Source organism: Melanaphis sacchari, unplaced genomic scaffold, assembly GCF_002803265.2.
Source record: "Melanaphis sacchari strain LSU unplaced genomic scaffold, SCAv2.0 Contig12_pilon_pilon, whole genome shotgun sequence".
NCBI classification, from domain to species: Eukaryota; Metazoa; Arthropoda; class Insecta; order Hemiptera; family Aphididae; genus Melanaphis; species Melanaphis sacchari.
The window spans coordinates 1,070,096-1,089,586 of record NW_020270527.1 but is presented as its reverse complement, the minus strand read 5'-3'; the positions used below and the strand labels follow the sequence as shown (position 1 = coordinate 1,089,586).

Genomic DNA, 19,491 nt, shown 5'->3' with positions numbered 1-19,491 from the left:
AAAATTCTGTTCCATAAATCATCGTATTTTTTAATTTTTCGTACATCAAATCTATACATGAATATGAAAATAAAATATTAATCACACATTTCTATTATAGATCTATTATTCAAAATCAAAATATTGTTTTACTTCTACGTGCCCAAATTCAAAAATAATAATTAGTGTATAACGTGCTATTTGCAGTTGATCCGAGATTTGATATAAAAATAACTATATAATTTCTTTCCAGACATAATCAGTTTTCACTAAAGCAAATTTTTTTTTTTTTTTGTTAAGTTTCTACTACATAAGTACAAAATAATTACCTACTAATCAATAATAAATTTGTATTTTTAGAATACAATTTTTTCAACAACTAATCTCGTGGAAAATTAAAATGAAACGTCTTCACAAATTCTAATAAATGAACATGCATTGAATAATCGTCCTCAAAGTTCTAAATTTATGAATAAATCAATAATTTAGTATTTTTATTAATATTATAGACAAGCTTATTATTAACAACAAGGCTATGCATTTGTAGCAAAATACATCATTATAATTTTAATGTAAATGTAAAATATAATTCACTTAGCTTTTTCAATACAAGTATTTACCGTGATTTTAATTTAGTACTAGTTAATTCAATTTCCAAATTATTTAATAGCAGGAGTAATTACTTATCAGGGCATTATTTAAACTATTTTTGTTCACTCACATTTTATGTAATATTATTTTTATTTATTTAATATCTATTGTAATGTTATTGTTTTATGAGTTCTATACGGACGTTAATCGTTATACTCACTAAATAAAAAATATATTTAATTTAAAATATTTTACCCTTGATTGATTTTTATACTTCTTAAATTATAATTTTTAATTATAAATACATATAGTCAGGGCCGGCGAGAGGATGGAGCAGGTGGGGACAGAGCCTCGGGGCCCGAGCCTCCAGGGGAGCCCGTTGTCTGAGGCGTATTTAGGCACAGTCACGCAGGCTCTATAGGCCTGGGCAATCAATTTTACTAATTTTTTGAGTAGAAAAATTATTTTTATACAAATTATATGTTATATAATTTAAAATTATAAGTTAAGCCGTAAACATTCGCGTCCAATCGCTCAAAATTAAACAGCTACACGTAGCTACCATATTATATACACATACGCGCATTCAATACGAGTTCGGTCTATGTAATCGTCTAATCGGTAAGACTACTGTATTAAAGTGTTATATATATCGTAGTCAAATATAAAATAACTATAAGTAAAGGGGCTCGGAATTAATCAGCCACGGGGCCCACAAAAGTTCTCACCGACCCTGCATATAGTCTATACTGCGTTTTATACTATATTGTTTGAGGTTTTAAGGATTTTTAATGCAGTAAGTCTAATTAGTAGGTATCTACTAACCAATCGTGTTAATTATTTTCGTATAATGCCTACTTTACGATGAGCGACGTTGATTATTTACAAAAATGTAAATTATATTACTAAGAATTTTAAAATATAAATAATAACAATAAACTATTTTGCTTAACAAAATCGGCAACTAAATGTAATAAAACAATATTAGTGTTGTTTTAATAACAGACTGAAACAAATTTATGTAGATATATTAATCGTTTAATAAATCACATACCTAGTGAAAATATTTTTGGTTTTTTTAAACAATTTAAACAAGGGTAATAATCATAGATCATAGACATATTAACTATAATGTCTATGGTAATAATAGTGGCTTAGTCTCGCATGGACTTGCTTAAAAAAATGTATAACCTCCCAAGTTTAAAACTTAATATGCGTTTATTTATTTATCAAGACACATTGTTAATGAAATTTATTTTTGAAACCAAAACACATTAGAGAAGGTAGAAATTTGTTTCACTAAAATTATATTTCAAATCATAAAGCGTTTAATTTCAGAGGTAACGAAAGTTACCGTTTACCGACTATTTACTGATGTCTGATATGATTTTATAATGTTTGTTCTAGTGATGGGAATATTTGTTCATCGCTAAAATGATCCAAAAACAGATTTATATTAAAAATGTATTATCAGAGATACAAAACACACTAAAATTTTTAAAAAATTGATTACCTAGTGAAAAGAGCAAATATTTTAGTCAGGGGATGACTGGATATCGAGGGATCAGGAGGGTTAATCACTTGGACCTATTATTATCACATTTTAATTAATAAATATTTTTAAATAGTGCTCAATTATTTTTTATTCATTTGAAAATAAATGGTGTTTTAATATTATATTTTGATATTACATTTTATACTTAAATATGTATAATTTTTATTGATTGACACTATCAAGGGCCCGAGAGGTGTTTGTCTCTTTGCCTCCTTAGCCAGTCCACCCCTGATTTTAGTTAAACGTTAAAATAGTTTTGAGTTTTTTTATACAAAAATATCGCTAAAAAGCTTTTAGGAAACAGACTACTTACAATATCGACACGAAAACACGCTTTATGTCAATTTTATTGTATCTAAAACACTATTAAAATCTCATCCTATTTTTCTATTATCATTTTTTATTTTTAATATTTCTTCAGTAACCATTTTTTACCAAAAATTTGCATTAATACTAATATAATATTAATAATATTATTATATGATTTGTTCCAAGATTTTTTAGAACAAAAGATCATTAGGACAAATGTTTAGTGGGACAGAAGATTTTATTCTTTCTTCGATTGATAATATTAGCTGATAATAAAATTAATTTAAATACATTTTAGGTTATGTAACAAATATAATGAATCCACATTTAAAAAAAATAATAAATATTAAATATTTAATACATAAAATATTGGTTTACGTCGTTTACGACGTACAGAGTTAAAGAACTATAAACTTTATTTTGAATTATTACTTTTAATAATGGTTAAAGTAAGCAAGATAATTATAAATTAGTTATTTTATTAGTTTTTTAATAGTTAAATGTCCAATAATCATTACTTTCAACTTTATTTTACTGTTATTCTGTTATAACATTTTTTTGTTACCTTAAATTTAACTATGATAATCTTATTCTTTTTTTATTTATTACTTAATATTTATTTAATTTATGTTTTTTATTCAGAAAAATATGGTTAAAAGTGGGAAAACAAGCAATGTTAAAAGACGTAACCATTTAAGAAATAAAGGACACATAAAAACCAAAAAACATAAGTCTAAAGCATATAACGTGCCTCAACCTCCATTAAAAAGACGAGATGATCCAGCTGAAGAAATTGAGGAAGAAGAAGAAGCAGAAAACAGTGATATTGGAGATGATATGTTAGAAATGGTTGACCAAGAAGATTTGGATTTTCTTAAAAAGAATATTGGAAACCAAAATTATAAGCTGTACAATCGTATCCAAATGAATAATGTAAATTGTAATTAATTTATTAATTTTTATTGTTGTATCTATTAATAATGTGTGATTTTAGGATAATAAAAAAAAAAGAACTCGCGAAAATGATGATGAAGAACTCGAGAATAAATATGAAAGTAGTTCAATGATGATGAAAGCAGATGATGTATCTATTAAGAAACCTTTATTACCAATTAAAACTAAAGATGGAATTTTGAGAAGATATACTTTAGAAAAAGATGAAATAGGTAAGATCTCTAATTGTAAATATTTTTATGTACTTTTTATTTTAGCTATTTAATTTGTAAAAATATGGGAATTGAATATAAAATGTTTACATATTTTATTTAAGTTTTCTTCAAATTATATTTGATAAAAAAATATTTAACTATTTATTACTTATTTATTTTTTTTTTTGTCACATATTTTTTTCTTAGTCATTTTTAGTAGATATATTAATAAATCTAATGAATGTTTTCATGTAATCATGTGTTATAGAATTGGAGAAGTCTCAGCCTAAAAAGACAAAAATTGAGGTCAATAATGAAAATAATGATGATGAATATGTTTGGTTGGATACTAATGAACCTGAAAAAGAAATATCAGTCAATAAAGGTGAACCAATTAGTGTTGCAAAACTTTATGCCAAAAGAGAAAACACAATACAAAGTTATAAACAGCGTATTGGACTATTAGCTAGCACTTTATTAGAGAATCCTGATCTAAAGGTAATTTTACTTTTGTTTACGTGAACCTAATAATGTCTTAAAATTTATTCTAACCATGTTTGGTAGTTTGTTATAAATTATAAGTTAAAAAGTTATCTTAATTTTTATTTCAACTTTGAATTATGTATTTATTAGTGTTAAAATTATTTGGTTTTGAAAATCAAAATACTTGTTACTAATTATTTGTTGTTATTTTATTTTTATTTTTATATATTTCTTCCAAATCTTAGCTGTTTGTTTGAAATTTTATATGACTATCATTCTAAACAGTCCTAAAATATGTTGATAATTTTAAAGTGACTAATATAATTACTTTTAGATAGGAAATATTGCACATCTTTTAGAAATAATGGAAAAACGTGATCCAGAATTACAAATCACAATAAAAAAATTGGCAACTCTCACTTTGTTAGAAGTTTTTAAAGATCTCTTACCAAGTTATCAATTGAAACTGGATAAACATGAAGGAGTAAAATGTAAGTTCTTCATAACAATAAATTTATATTACATTTTGTTTTCTTACAATATTTTAATTGTTATATTTATTTTTTTTTTTAGTAAAATTGGTTACAAAAGAGTTGATTGGTTATGAAGGACAATTACTTAAAGGTTACAAAATTTATTTAACTAATTTAGAGAAAATGGCTAGTGCCCTCCACAAAAAGAAAGGAGATACTCGAGTCATAACAAATGTAAGTATTTTGTTGATTTTATTTCTATAAAATAATGTTAGCTATTAAAACTATTAGAACATATAATTTTAAATTGTTTAATAGTGTTGTGTGAGTGTATATCTTACAAAGAATTTAAGATTATATATTATTATAGTTTCCATTTTAATATTTTATTGACTGAATTGAGATTCTACAAAAATGTTGCATTATTTTCTGTATTTTGGAAAATATCAAATTTATGGTTCAATTATTGATTTAAAACTGTAATACTTATTAATAAATATGGAGTAGTTCTTAACCACAATAAGAATATTGTTTATCTAGTATGTTTAATATATTTCTAGGTTTAAGTAAATGTTTAACTTAAGATTTAATTAGTAAGGTTTGTCAATCAGTATTATTCTGATTATGTTGTGTAACTAATTATAATACTTTAGCTAGTTCTTTTACTTATTACTTTTCTATGATTTTTTTATTTATTATATGTTAAATATTTGACTTAATTGTGAATGCTGTTATTGTTGTTTGTTAGATATAAACTATTTTATACTCTGAAGTTTCTAGCTTTTTGGTTTTACTTTTATCAAAAATTTAAAGAACCGGGATGAATATTGCAATCAATTAATTGATGTAATTACTAATCTTATGTTTGGTTTTCAATTTATTTGCAATGAATTTTTTTACCTACTATCAATAATAAATATTAAATTATTTGTTTATTTTTATTTTAGGTTCATATAAGTTTGGCTGAAATGGCTGTTAATTGTATGTGTGAATTATTAATTTCTCATTCATATTTTAATTATGCAGTTAACATAGGTCATTTGTTAACTCTTTACTTAGATAACAAAAATTCTAATGTTAGAAAAAAAGTTGAAGAAACATTTACTAAAATTTTTAAAGAAGATAAAAAAGGAACTATTTCTTTAGTGGTAAGAACTTTATTTGTTTACATGTATGAGATGAAATGTTTTAATGTAGTTATTGTGAATAAATTAGTATCATATTCATATTTATTATTATTTATAAATAGATTGTGCGACGCATAAATCAACTTGTTAAGACTAGAAGTCATTGTGTACACAGTGAGCTATTATCTGTTTTACTTGCATTGCCTATTAGAAATGTAAATCTTGATAAAGAAAAAGAAGAGATTTTGAAATCAAAAAAATTCATGACCAGAAAACAAAAATTATTAGCTATGTCAAAAAAAGAACGTAAAGTAAGAACTGAATATTATTTATATACTGTACAATATTATCATTTAATAATTATTTTTAATTTCAGCGAAGTAAAATGTTAGATAAATTAGATAAAGAAATGCTTGAGACAAAAGCCGAAGAAAATGTTAAGAGTCACATGAACAATTTAACTGAAATCACTAAACTTGTATTTTTAATATACTTTAGAATACTAAAAACTGCTCCACGTTCTAAGTTACTATCTGTTTGTCTAGAAGGATTAGCAAAGTTGGTATAATAAATGCATTATTAATGGTTTGTGAAATCTAATTGACTGTTTTATATAGATACAGCCATTCAATCAATTTAGAATTTTACCATGATATTCTCACAGTTTTGGATTCAGTTATAAAGAAACATCAACTGAATGTTCATGAACAACTTTGTTGTATTAAAACTATTTTTGTCATACTTTCTGGACAAGGAACTGTAATCAACATTGATCCTGTTCACTTTTATTCTCATTTGTATAGAGTTATTCCTGAATTAGATTGTTGTTAGTATTAAAACCATTTTAATATAATAGAATTAAGGCATACCAATCAATTTGATTACTATCTTATGTTAAATGATAAATTATTTTTAGGTAAATATCACGATAACTTAGAAACTTTTCTTCGCACAATTGAAGCATTATTTTTGGTGGGTCGCAAGAAAGTAACTGCTAACTCTACACTGTCATTTGTGAAGAGAATGTCCATGTTAAGTCTTCAAACACTTCATAATGCAACACTTGGAATTTTAGCTGCTCTTCGGACTATAATACAAGTAACTATATTAACTATTTGTGTATATTTTGAATCTAATATGTGTATAATAATTTTTTTAAGGCATTATTGAACTGTAATTCCCAATAATTTTAATTAATACATTAAATATTTTTATTTTTTTAGACAAATAAGAACACAGAATCATTATTAGATGTTGACCCATCATATGGACAAGGAATTTACAATGCCGAATTACAAGAACCTGAACATTGTAACGCTGGAAGTACATCATTATGGGAACTTCCTGCATTACAGGTTAGTAACTAGTTGTTAGTCTGATTAAATATTATTCATAATATTTGTATTATTATTTTTAGAGGCATTATCACCCTGAAGTATGTAGATTATCAAAAACTGTTGCTACATTGACAGTTTCACAAAATAACCATAACAATCTAAAACCAGAATTAGCCAAAATGTAAGTGTTATGCTTATACAGTAATTCATAATATGTATCTGTTAGGATAATTATTATTAAAAACTAAGCAATAATATTATTTTTATTTTTAAATTTGAAAATTTAGAAATATTACTTATTAAACATATGATCAACATGTGATTTTTAGTGAATGATAAATTATGAATACTTAAATAATATGTTTATTTTAAATCTCATAATGTGTTTTAAAATAAAAATATGAAAAACAACTCTTTTTAATGACAATTTATACTTATTTTATTATTTTTCTTAGTCATAGATTTGATTGTATTACTGAGATAGAATAATAAGGATTTTTTTCAATATTTTATTATATCTAATTTGTGTCATTCATGAATTCATGATTAATATCATAGGAAAATGTACCGAAATTTCTTAGATTGAGATAGATGATCTCTGTTCGTCCAAAATACTTCTTATTCTTTCAATGTTTATAATTTATATTTACTATATGTCTGGTAGCAATGGTACGATTTTTTTCTTGAGGGAGGGTTAAACATATATGATTACAAATTAAAATAAATGCCATTTTTATTTTATTTGAAATTGGTATTAGTTTATTAGTTTAAAAAGTAATAGTATAATCCACTTTCCATTTGTTAAATTTATTAGTATTGTTAGACGTTGTAGACTGTTATCAGTTTATCACTGTTTTTTGTTGATTTTATTATCAATTATCTTAATATATAAGTGTAAGCACTGACAATTATTATAACTATATTATGCATTAATGTATAATAATATTATACATATTGATAATTTACATTTGTATTATTTACCTAATTTCTAAAGCCCTAACCAATATAAAAAAGATTTAGGGGAACCCCCTTCATTTCATCCTTAATTATTTCACTGTATACGTTATTATTTTATAGATCATTTAGTATTGCAGACAGACACTTGATTTATTAGTATTTTAACTACTTATTGAAAATAAACTTGAATTGTTTTAAAAATTAAACTAAAATGTATTATGGTTCACTTAACCTAACCAACCTGTGAATATAAAATTGTTATTATTAAGATAAAATATTCTTAATTAAAAGATTGTTAAATTTATTTTTAGAAATAACACGTTTATTGAATCAAATAATAATTTTAATTAAAAATATTCCTTGTCAAATATACCTACATAAATTATATGTCTTAATTTCAGGACGCCCAGTGAATGGTTTAAAGAGTATGATCCAAGTAATGTGGCATTCAATCCAGCAGTTATGCCTCCAGTGAAAGTACCTCAACGGATACCGGCACATTATCCAACTCTTCCATATTATGATGTTTTGGATAAAAATTACCCTAATATTGATTTCTCAAAAGATTTTTTTTGAGTGTATTTTTTTTTTTTAAATAAAAATTTATTAAAATAGAATTTTATTGTTATGAAATTGTTTATTTTTTCGTAATGTTAATTAAATAACATTTTGGTAACCCCTAGTATTGATTATTCTGCTAGTTGCTGTATGATACTGATAACAAAAAATGAGATTCAAATTCTTCTCTTGTGGCTAATCAGTAATCATTTAAGGTTCAATTACTCTTTTCATCTTTTTTGAGTTACCCAAAATAAGACTAAAAAGTACAAATGTGCCAAACTTAACTTTTTTTATTATTATTAATACTATCTGTGATAAATTACTATAATGCACAAAACAGAAGTTGACATTCCACCTAACGTTCGAAAACGGCTAATTCATCTGTTTGGACTTATTGAAAAGGAATTTGAATCTGTGTGCCAGGAAAATGTTGTTCTTCAGGAAAAAGTGGAGTCACTCACTGAGAAAGTGAATGAAAAGTACTTGACGACTGAACAATTTCAAGTAAATTCTAAACAAAAACCACCAACTGGTCAAAAACTTAAAACCGCAGATAAATTAAAAGCACAAACTAGTAAAATTGTATCTAGCTTTAAAAGTCCTTCAGCAGCTAATTGCCAGTTTGTGAAAGAATATGGTGGACACAGAGATGGCTTGTGGGATTTAGCATTACCTCGTACTGGACAGCCTGTCATTGGAACTTGTTCAGCAGGTATAAACTTTATAATATGTATTCAATATATATTGTCTTAACTCTTAAAGGTTCCTAATTTTTTTTACTTTACTCTTAGATCATACCGCAAGAATATGGTGTATTGAAACTGGTACACCACTTTTACAATATACTGGTCATATGGGATCAATTAATTCTATAAAGTTTCATCCTAATAAAGATTTAGCTCTCACATCGAGCGGTGATCAAACCATTCACATTTGGCAGGCAGCCGTTAATCTAGATAATTTAGTGAGTGTATTCTTATTAATAAAACATTTTTTTCTGTTATATTTTTTCTAAATTTTATATTTTATTTGATCAAGCTATAATATAAAAATGTTTAAATTTTTAGAGAGATCGAGAATCTGATGATACTGAAACTGAAGATGACCGAGTTGTTCCAATATTACGTACGCCTTCATGTACATTTTTGGGACATAATGGGCCAGTTATGGCTAGTGATTGGTTATTAGGTGGTGACCAAATTATTACTGCATCATGGGATAGGACAGCTAATTTGTACGACGTTGAAACTAGTGAACTATTAAACTCATTAACTGGTAAGTTATGTATTGATAACTTAAATGTCTTAAACTATTATAATTGTTATTATTAATTAATATTAACATAAAGATAAATGCTTAAAAATGTTCTAAATAAAAACAAATTGTTCATAAATAATGCTTAATAAATGATTCAGTTTTAATTTATATAATAGTTTATAGATTATAAAGATGATGTTAGTATATTCAATACTAGGTTAATACTTATTCTATTTAAATCTTTTTAATCTTATTATTATTATTTTTTTTTTTTTGTATCTATAATGAAAAATTACTAATTTGTAAACATTTTAAAATAAAATACAGTAATAATAAATTATAATATATAATTACATCAATAAAACCTCCTATTATGAGTTTTTGGTGACCTCTTAAAGCAAGACATGCCAAATAAAGCAGAAACTTAAACTACACTTAAATATAAATTTAAAGGCCTATAATTGATTAGTCAAGTCAACGCTACATGTTTCAGTAAATACTTAATTTAATATTTTATATTAACAGTAGTATATAAAAACTATGCATAAAAACCTTATATGTTTACTTTACTATTAAAAAAAAATTTTAATTTTTAGGATACTTTAACACTAAACTTCTAATACATTAGGAATGATAATTAAAAATATAATCCCAAATAAAATAAAATAAAATTTTAACTACTACAGGACATGATGAAGAATTAACTTATGCTTCATCACACCATTCTCAAAAATTGGTTGTCACTGCATCCAGAGACACTACATTTAGATTATGGGATTTTCGTGAAGCTATAAACTCAGTTTCAGTTTTTCAAGGTCATACAGAGTGAGTATTAACTTTGTTAATATTATTTAGTATATTTTAGTAATAATTAACAAATTACAGTACAGTAACTTGTGCGATTTTCACATCTGCTGGACTCGGAGGGGAAGATAAATTAGTATCTGGGTCAGATGATCGATCGATAAAAGTATGGGAATTAAGAAATATGCGGTCTCCAATTACTACTATCAGAGCTGAATCTGGTGTTAATCGATTTGCTATTGCTTCTAATGGTGTTATTGCTATTCCTCATGACAATCGACAAGTTATGTTATATGACATGACTGGACAACGAGTTAACAGAATACCCAGAACAGCTAGAAATGTAAGAATTGTTTTTATTAATTCACCACCTAATGAAATCAATATCATATTTATAATATTGTTTTTTCATATTTTACTAATCACTTTTTTTTTTTTTTTTTAGAGACATAGACGTATGGTAACAGCTGTTGCATGGAGCGAGGACAATCCATTTGCTAATTTGTTTTCTTGTGGATTTGATCGGTTAGCTCTAGGATGGTCTGTTCAATTATGTAAGGACTAATCCCTTATCATAAACCAAGTTCAAGTATGTTAAGTATTTAAGTATTAGCTTGTCATATTATATAAACAAAATTATTCTTTTTCTGTTTCCTATTTTGTTTGTTTGTATATGTGTGGAAATCCTAATTTCTTTCTATATAAACTCAGAATCTATTAAGTTAAATTTTTAAATGTATATTATATAACCATTGTTACTTTTTTTGCGTCCTTTTATTTATTTTTTGTTAAATGCTTAATAGTATAAATTAATATTTATTACTATATTTATTAAAAAGTCATATTATGTTGTGAATTTAAATTTAAATATTTATTAATTTAAGTCTTATTGTTATATTATTATTGTCATAAAGAGTGTAATTTAATAAATTAAATGTGACTCAGCATCAGTAAAATAAAAATAGTCTGATAGGAGTTACAAATAACAAATAAATATTATTCTTATATTTAATATTTATTCTCAAACACTTAAATAATTTATATTATTTATAAGAAATAACATTGTAATTACAGAAAATTAATTTTTAACTGCAATTTCTGATTTAATTAAGTAATAATATATATATATATTAATTGTGTTATGACAATTTTATAAGTTACCTAATATGTACATAAGAAATTAATTTGTTCCTTTGTTCTAAATTAGTATAATTAATATTTCTCTATACTAATTTTATTATCATTAAAATATGTAACTCTTTTAAAACAGGAATATAACTATTTGAAAGGTCACTGATATGCTAAATTCAGAGATATGGTTTAATTATACAATTTAAAGTGTATTATGTAAAAAAAATTAAAAAATGAATATAACTTTACATACCTATATGTAATTTTATATTACATATTAAAGTAATATTAAAGTTAATAGTTTAATTAAAAAAAAAAATAACAGATAAGGATAACATAATATAACAAATTAATATTATGTAAATGATTTCTAATAGAATTTAATCCATGTTACAGAAAAATTTATTTTTAACCACTAACTTGTAGATGAGTCAAAATTTTCCTTATAATATTATAAACGTTAAGATATTTATTATTATTATTTGTTGTACGATCAAAATTAATTTATTCAACTTTTTCTTTATAAAAAACTATTTTCCAAGAATTAAGTTGATACTTACTTATAACAAAAATTTACTTTAATTTCTTCTAACAAGTGGTTAGGTGAAAATCAAAGAAACAATATGAACCAACATTTAAATAATTAATATTTATTTTTGAAGATATTAGGTAGACAGGTAGTTAACAAAAGCGCTAAACAATTTTGTAACAACAAAATAGACTTCATTGTCGAAAATGACATTTTATTGGGAGTATAAAAAATAATAATAATAATAATTAAAATAAGTAAACAAGTACAATATTTATAAGCTATTCATAGTAGTTTATATGTATATTTTGTATATAAATGAAATTTTAAACCATAAAAATAAAATAAGTTATAACATAGCTTTCGTTAATTTACAAAATAAATGCATATTTATTTGATCAAAATACACAAAAAAAAAAAATGTTTAGAAAATTATTTTTAAATTAAATAAAAAAATAATAATAAATAAAAAATGTATATTATGCTTTAATAAAAGTAAAAAATAAAATAATAAATAACATACCACTAAAAGCAATTATAGCTGTTAAAAAATAATATGATTTTAATATCATCTGCTAATTTCTTTCTTTAAAATATTCATTAGGTAATATCGAGTAAACAAAATCTTGTTATAACTAAATGTTAATGTATCAAAAAAAAAAAAAAAATTAAATAAATAAATAAAAAATAATGATATCAAAATATGTATTGTGCTTGAATCTGCAATTGGTTAAGTTTGTGCTAAATATAAATGTCAAGCTATGACATAATACTATCATAAATATTTTCAAAAACTCAATATATTATATATAGAACAATAATTATATAAAAATAAATATATTGTAAAAACTCAAAATTTGGGAATAAGCTATACAAAATAATTTTATAAATGTCCATCCTATAAATAGGTATAACTAATAAACAAAATTAGTTTTTACCATAATAATTCCAACTGCATATATTATTAAATTTGATCAGACATTTTCTAACTAAATATATTCTACACCTTTACTAAATAGTAAATAGGATAAAAAGTGCGTTTTTTTAAGCAATGTAAATAATTTATATTTAATTTTATATTATGCTACTTTCAGTGCATCATTTAGTTGTTTAAAAATTTATTGAAAATGTAATTTATACAATTCAAGAAAAATGACCTAATTTATTTAATAAATACCGCATTTCAAAAGTAAGATAATATAAAATTATAACTGAAGATTAATTTAATATAACGTTTATTATAAGAGTATATGTTGAAATGTATTAAATAAACTAAAGAAATTCTTAAGAAGCATGGTGATAATAACTACTGAAATACATTTACTTAACCTTTTTTGATATGTATTAATATCATATTTATAAAGAAATATATTTTTTAATTTACATAAAAAGGTAGTAAATGTTTATAAAAAAAATAGTACTGATGAAATACAATAGATAATACTGAAATTTTACTTTTAAGATAACCAATGATTTATTCAGTATTCATATTTTTGTTAATAGTTATGTTATGTCACACTGCCTTATGGTTAAATCCTGACTATAAAAAAGCTCTTTCTTGATGTAAAAATACTAAAAATGTGATTTGAATAAGGAACACCTAAGGTTGGTCAAACATATTACAATTTATTTTGGATCTTATATAAACTAATACTACAAAAATTGAATTTCTATGCAAGATAATATGATTAATGATTATTGATTGTAAGATTAATATTTCATTTTGAGTCATTCAATAATTAATATTTGGTGTTTAATTTTGATAACCATCAAAGGTTAGCACAGTCATGGGGAGTAATTTTTATAATATATTACAGGCCAGAGAAGCTGTAAAAAAAATATATATGTATATATATATATATCTTAACAAAAAGAAAAACAATATTTATAGATCAGAACTGAAATTGACAATTAAGTAACTTTATCATCTTTCTATGAAAAAAAAAAATTATTGTAATATATCATGCTTGGCTATAACACGGAAGACTGAAACGCGAGAATAGAACTTAAATTAAAAATAAAACCATGGCAATTTATGTTATTAATTTTTATATATGATTTCTATTAATTTAAAGTAGACGGCATCGTCCTTTCTTCTTCTTTTTAACCTGTAAAGCTGCTCTAGTTGAAGTTTCAAATACTTCACGGACACCCTCCTTACTTTTAGCTGAACATTCCAAATAAGCAAATGCATTGATCTTTTCGGCCATTGCTCGCCCTTCTTCTGGCCTCACAGGCTCTTGTTTCATTTTGCTCAGCTCACGAATTGTATTGGGATCATTACGCAAGTCTTTTTTGTTACCGACCAGTATAATCGGCACATTTGGACAGAAATGTTTTACCTCTGGTGTCCATTTCTCTGGGATATTCTCTAATGAATCTGGTGAATCTATGGAGAAACACATAAGGATAACATCCGTGTCAGGATACGACAATGGTCTTAGTCTATCATAATCTTCTTGACCCGCTGTATCCCACAGTGCTAGTTCTACTTGTTTGCCATCGACTTCTATATCAGCTACATAGTTCTCAAACACAGTAGGTACATAAACTTCAGGGAATTGATCTTTGGAAAACACAATGAGCAGACAAGTTTTTCCGCAGGCACCGTCGCCGACGATGACAAGTTTCTTACGGATTGCTGCCATTATGTCGGAATGTTATGCTTATCAAAAAAAAAAAAAAAAACTAGGCGTTGGCCCTGTTTCGAATTTTAACTAGAAAATCAATCACAAATACACAGTTATTCACAATAATTAAATAAAAACAATAATTTTAAACGAAGTATAAATTATTACAAGTAAGCAATTAACTGAATAGTAAAACTAATAAAAAAATGTCGAGCGAATTACAGAGAGAAATGTGAATGAGCTCATCGCGATCGCCAATTATTGGATAATTTATCATTACTGATATTCGGGGAATCCATTGCTTAATCTAAACGACATTATGCCTAATTCACGTTGTTTCCACTCAAACGCTAAACGTGGGCAGTCGTCGTATAGTAGCAGTAAACAGTAGGTAGCAGCAGCTGTTAAACAGTAATAAAACAAAAACTCAATGTCATTTATAGGTTTATAGCTACTCATTACGGACCAGAAATAATGTAAAAAAAAAACGCTTAATATTAAAATACAGTAATTGACTTTTTTCAATTCAAGTATTAATTCATAATTTTTATTTTAAAAAATACAATAAGGCTCAGGTACGCTATTTAACTAAACTATTTATCTCGATTTAATTTATAAAAAAAAATCCATAATATATACTATTGTACATAGATTGATTTTCTGACAAGTTAATGTATTTTAATAGCAATATCATCATTTATCAAGTTAGCGAAGAAGGTAATATAAATAAATTATAATAAAACCAAAGAATACAATAATCACTAAATATTAATACCAACCTGTAATAATTATAAATTATAATATTTAATTTTTAATAATAAAACAATAAATGCCATTACCTATAAGTACTACCTATCTAAAACATTAACATTTTTTATAGTTTTATGTAATGTACCTATAATAATATGGAATCACGAAAAAATATTTTAGATGTATCTAGGTACAATTGGATTGAAATTTTGATATTTTATGATATGTGTACATTATCATTATTTTTTATGCATAGTGGTTTCAGTAATAATTAATAATTGAGGTAATTTTAATGAAACATAATAATTTTTTAATATTCATAAATCATATTATGGCTCACAGCGTTATAATGACAGATGAAGTAACTGTGCTCAGCTAATGCTGATATTATATAGGATAATATACAGCTACACTCAGCTACACTTAAAAGACATCAATAACTGACCATCTCTGTTATCTGAGTTCAATAACATTGCTTTCAATATATCAATAGCGTACTTTATATCGAATACATTTTTATTTTAGTACCTAAATAATACATAAAAAGAGATGAGGTAGTGGATACTTACCTAATAGTTAATATGAAAGTATTTTGTATCTTTATGTACAAGTGCACAATATATTATAATTATAGACTAAAGTTTAGATTAGGAGTTAGTTTAATTTATTATCATAAATAGAGTCATTTTACTAAGAGATATAAATAATAATGTCGATATCGATGTCGGGTAAATTGGTCTTATCGAGGCTCACTAGTCACTGTTAGACCAAAGAGGACTAAAATTCTTTACTGTAATAGTTTGTAATTTAGCTTTATGTAAATCATTATAAAATGTAACGTTTGTGAAATTATTTGTCCATATATATTTTATATTACATTAAACTGCATAAATATTTTATTATTATTGTGTGAATAATTAAATTTAAAAAACCGTAATCGGTATGTCTAAGAGCAGAATCAGCAGGAAAATATACTGATTTGATGAATTAAGTTAACAATAAAAATAATATGTTTTTTTTTTACATTTTGAAACGAGGACTGAGGATGGCACAGCAGTGGCGGCTCGTGGTATTCAAAGTGGGTTGTGTGCAATTCTTTCAAAAGTTTATTAGAAAAAAAAATTAAGTCTTTATCTAAAATATTATTATAGTACGATATGTATTGAAATATTTATACAAGGTTTTAAAAAATAATTTATATACCTACGAATATAATACCTAATAATATGCGTAAATTATTATCTAATATAAATTGTATTAATAATAATAAAAAAAAAATTAAACATTTTATGCACGAATTCAAGTTTTTTTCCCTATAAAATAACCGATATGGAACACTGTGGCTATCGTAGACCGCTGTACACCACGGTCCCATTAATTTTCGTCAACCCCCCACTAAATGGTCAAACAAATTTACATAGACAAGCGGTGTTCTGACTGAGTTGCTCACCAAATGATGTGTATTTATTACATAACTTCAATAAATTGTAGGAGTAATATTTTCAGGTATAATATAAGTGAACATATATGTATTTTAAATTAATACATTATGATACAATAAATTATTATAGTTAAACTAAATTGTATAAAAATTGTGTAAGAAATCCATTTTTACTATTTTATCTGTATTAATTTGTGGTGTGCGCACACTTACACATCTAGGCACGAGCTGCTATATTGTGGCACAGACATTAGTCAATTCATCCCCCCCCCACAATCTTAGTTTATTAAATAAACAACTATATATTTAAAATTAATAAGTATATCATTGAATCTGGATCTTTAACTTTCCCCTAGTATTTTGACCTTTGGCTTATAACAAAGTTTCCTTCTTAACTATACTCTATAAGGTCTTCTTCTGGAGGATTTAATGTACGGACTTTACTATGAAGTTGTTGATGATGATCCAAATTTATAAAAAAAAATATTTGTATAAATATATAATTTTAATGCTTTAATAGAAATTGAGACAATTTTTTGTATTTAATATAAAAATAAAACGGGAAAAGAAGCAGGGACACTCTCAGGGAAGCAAATGCATTTTAAAAGGATAAAAAACATTAATCAAATTAATAAGAACTGCAAAACTTTTTAATGTAACAATATTGTAATCAATCTAACAATAATAATTGACAAAAATATAACAGTAATCAATACGTAAAGCGTAAATATATGTAACTATATATTTTTCACTCTATCTAAATAAATTATTATATTAGGTTGGTGGAACAACAAATATTTTATAATTTACGTAGGTAGTTAAAATAAGGACACTATATATTATCATAAAATTATTTTAAGTAACAATATTAATTAAATTATAATATCAATCATTTTTATATGGTATATATACTACTCTCCTATACATAATAGATAATCACTATACAACTATTTTTTAGCATTTAAATAATTAAATTACAATATAAAAGAATACCTACTTTGATAAATAATTAAAATAGTAGATGCGCAAACTTAACTAAAATTTAAATATCTATACATTAATATACCTACATAAAAATATATAATATTTTTTTCAAGTTTAATAAGTAATAACTATCAAAATATCCATTATGTTAATTAATTCAACAAGATTCTAAAATAAGATTTTGTTTTGATGTATTATTTATCCAAATTGTTATGAAAATTAAATTATGTCTAAAAAATGTTAATATAAACCCTTGGTGAAAATTTCAAGTTTTTATGGTTATTTATGTTTTTGAATTATTACAAAATAAATAAATACATTTTGTTGTAATTTAATTTAGTATAAACATTTTTTTATTTTTCCCCAATTATTAAGAACAATACTAGGAGTTTTTTTACTTTTGGTTTCTAAAGTATAAACTAGATTTAATATTCTATTATAGAAACCACTCCCAAAGTCATAAATCGAAGCATTTTTACTGCTTCAGAGGGGATGACAGACCAAAAAAAAACCTTTATTGTAAAATCATTAGGAACATTCATCACTCCACTTAAAATCTAAAATATAACTTTTATGACGGATTGCATAAAAAATTTAACGGTTTACTAAAATTAAATGACTAATTGTGGTTCAACAAATCATATTTAAGTGATTATTATTGATTTATTAAATATTTAATGAATGTTTGTATGGACTCGGCATAATTATCATAGACTCAGAAATTATTATTAATTAATTATGCTAATGTTTCATAAAATTTCTCAATATTTTATTTTTTAGAAAATCTTCTCAAATCTAAATTTGTAATAAAATTTCTATTTTTTCCACAAAATGCCGAGCTTTCTAAATTTATGTAGCTACTAGCTAAGTAAAAATGTCAGATTTGGAGGTAAATTAGTTTTTATTTTCAGGTAAAAAGGTTATTTGTGTAAAAGCTTACATTTTGCTATTTTTTCAAGATACTGAGTATTAGATACTTACATATCTGATGACTATTTGTTAGGGAATTATATCATTATTAATAGAATTGGAGAATTGATATTCCGTGAAACTAGGAAAAATTATTTGGGCTAACTTAGATAATAGCATTTGTTTTAGTTATTATCCAAAGATTGAAACAGTTTTATAACTATTTTAAATAAGTTTAAAATAACTAGGTTTGAATTATGTCGAGCTCGCCTGTCGAGGTTATTTGAGATTGTGTGCTAGTATATCTTTAAAAAAATGTATAATACCTTTTTTAGTTTTTATTTTTTTCATAAAATCTATATAAAATTTGGTATAATAAGCATGAGTAAGTTTAAAGGCCTAGGCTATGTAGTCGTGGATAGAGAAATTGTCCACTGGTAATATTTTGATTTGTAAATATTATAATTGAGGTTAGTAAATGAGTAGGTCACGACAATATTTCCTTTTCAAATTTTTTGGATGGTTTTCTGAGATTG

The 19,491-nt window shown here is 24.5% G+C and overlaps 3 protein-coding genes across 3 annotated transcripts; 2 read left to right on the top strand and 1 right to left on the bottom strand.

The window, feature by feature from the left end:
• Positions 1–2,766: 2,766 nt before the first annotated feature.
• LOC112591159 (nucleolar complex protein 3 homolog) lies at positions 2,767–8,576 on the top strand. Its single transcript, XM_025334873.1, has 14 exons — positions 2,767–2,883; positions 3,077–3,367; positions 3,429–3,600; positions 3,851–4,080; positions 4,400–4,556; positions 4,639–4,772; positions 5,486–5,686; positions 5,788–5,976; positions 6,042–6,223; positions 6,283–6,491; positions 6,582–6,763; positions 6,889–7,020; positions 7,083–7,183; positions 8,361–8,576. The coding sequence occupies exons 1-14, from the start codon at positions 2,875–2,877 to the stop codon at positions 8,533–8,535; spliced, it is 2,364 nt and encodes a 787-aa protein (XP_025190658.1). The 5' UTR covers positions 2,767–2,874; the 3' UTR covers positions 8,536–8,576.
• A 271-nt stretch (positions 8,577–8,847) lies between these two features.
• On the top strand, positions 8,848–11,369 carry LOC112591160 (WD repeat-containing protein 37). The gene is made up of 6 exons (XM_025334874.1): positions 8,848–9,232; positions 9,312–9,484; positions 9,588–9,795; positions 10,464–10,602; positions 10,663–10,924; positions 11,027–11,369. Exons 1-6 carry the CDS (start codon positions 8,848–8,850, stop codon positions 11,144–11,146), a joined length of 1,287 nt encoding a protein of 428 aa, XP_025190659.1. The 3' UTR covers positions 11,147–11,369.
• Positions 11,370–13,931: 2,562 nt separating this feature from the next.
• LOC112591139 (ras-like GTP-binding protein Rho1) lies at positions 13,932–15,140 on the bottom strand. The gene has a single exon (XM_025334843.1). It carries the CDS (start codon positions 14,887–14,889, stop codon positions 14,311–14,313), a length of 579 nt encoding a protein of 192 aa, XP_025190628.1. The 5' UTR covers positions 14,890–15,140; the 3' UTR covers positions 13,932–14,310.
• Positions 15,141–19,491: the final 4,351 nt, after the last annotated feature.

Bases quoted from the DNA above. Each gene is read 5' to 3' on its own strand.
- LOC112591159 (XM_025334873.1), top strand. The intron at 6,764-6,888 runs GTAACTATATTA...TTATTTTTTTAG, and splicing joins CTCTTCGGACTATAATACAA to ACAAATAAGAACACAGAATC. The intron at 7,021-7,082 runs GTTAGTAACTAG...TATTATTTTTAG, and splicing joins GGGAACTTCCTGCATTACAG to AGGCATTATCACCCTGAAGT.
- LOC112591160 (XM_025334874.1), top strand. From the start codon at position 8,848: ATGCACAAAACAGAAGTTGACATTCCACCTAACGTTCGAAAACGGCTA. The intron at 9,485-9,587 runs GTGAGTGTATTC...TTAAATTTTTAG, and splicing joins CCGTTAATCTAGATAATTTA to AGAGATCGAGAATCTGATGA. The intron at 10,603-10,662 runs GTGAGTATTAAC...AACAAATTACAG, and splicing joins GTTTTTCAAGGTCATACAGA to TACAGTAACTTGTGCGATTT.
- LOC112591139 (XM_025334843.1), bottom strand. From the start codon at position 14,889: ATGGCAGCAATCCGTAAGAAACTTGTCATCGTCGGCGACGGTGCCTGC.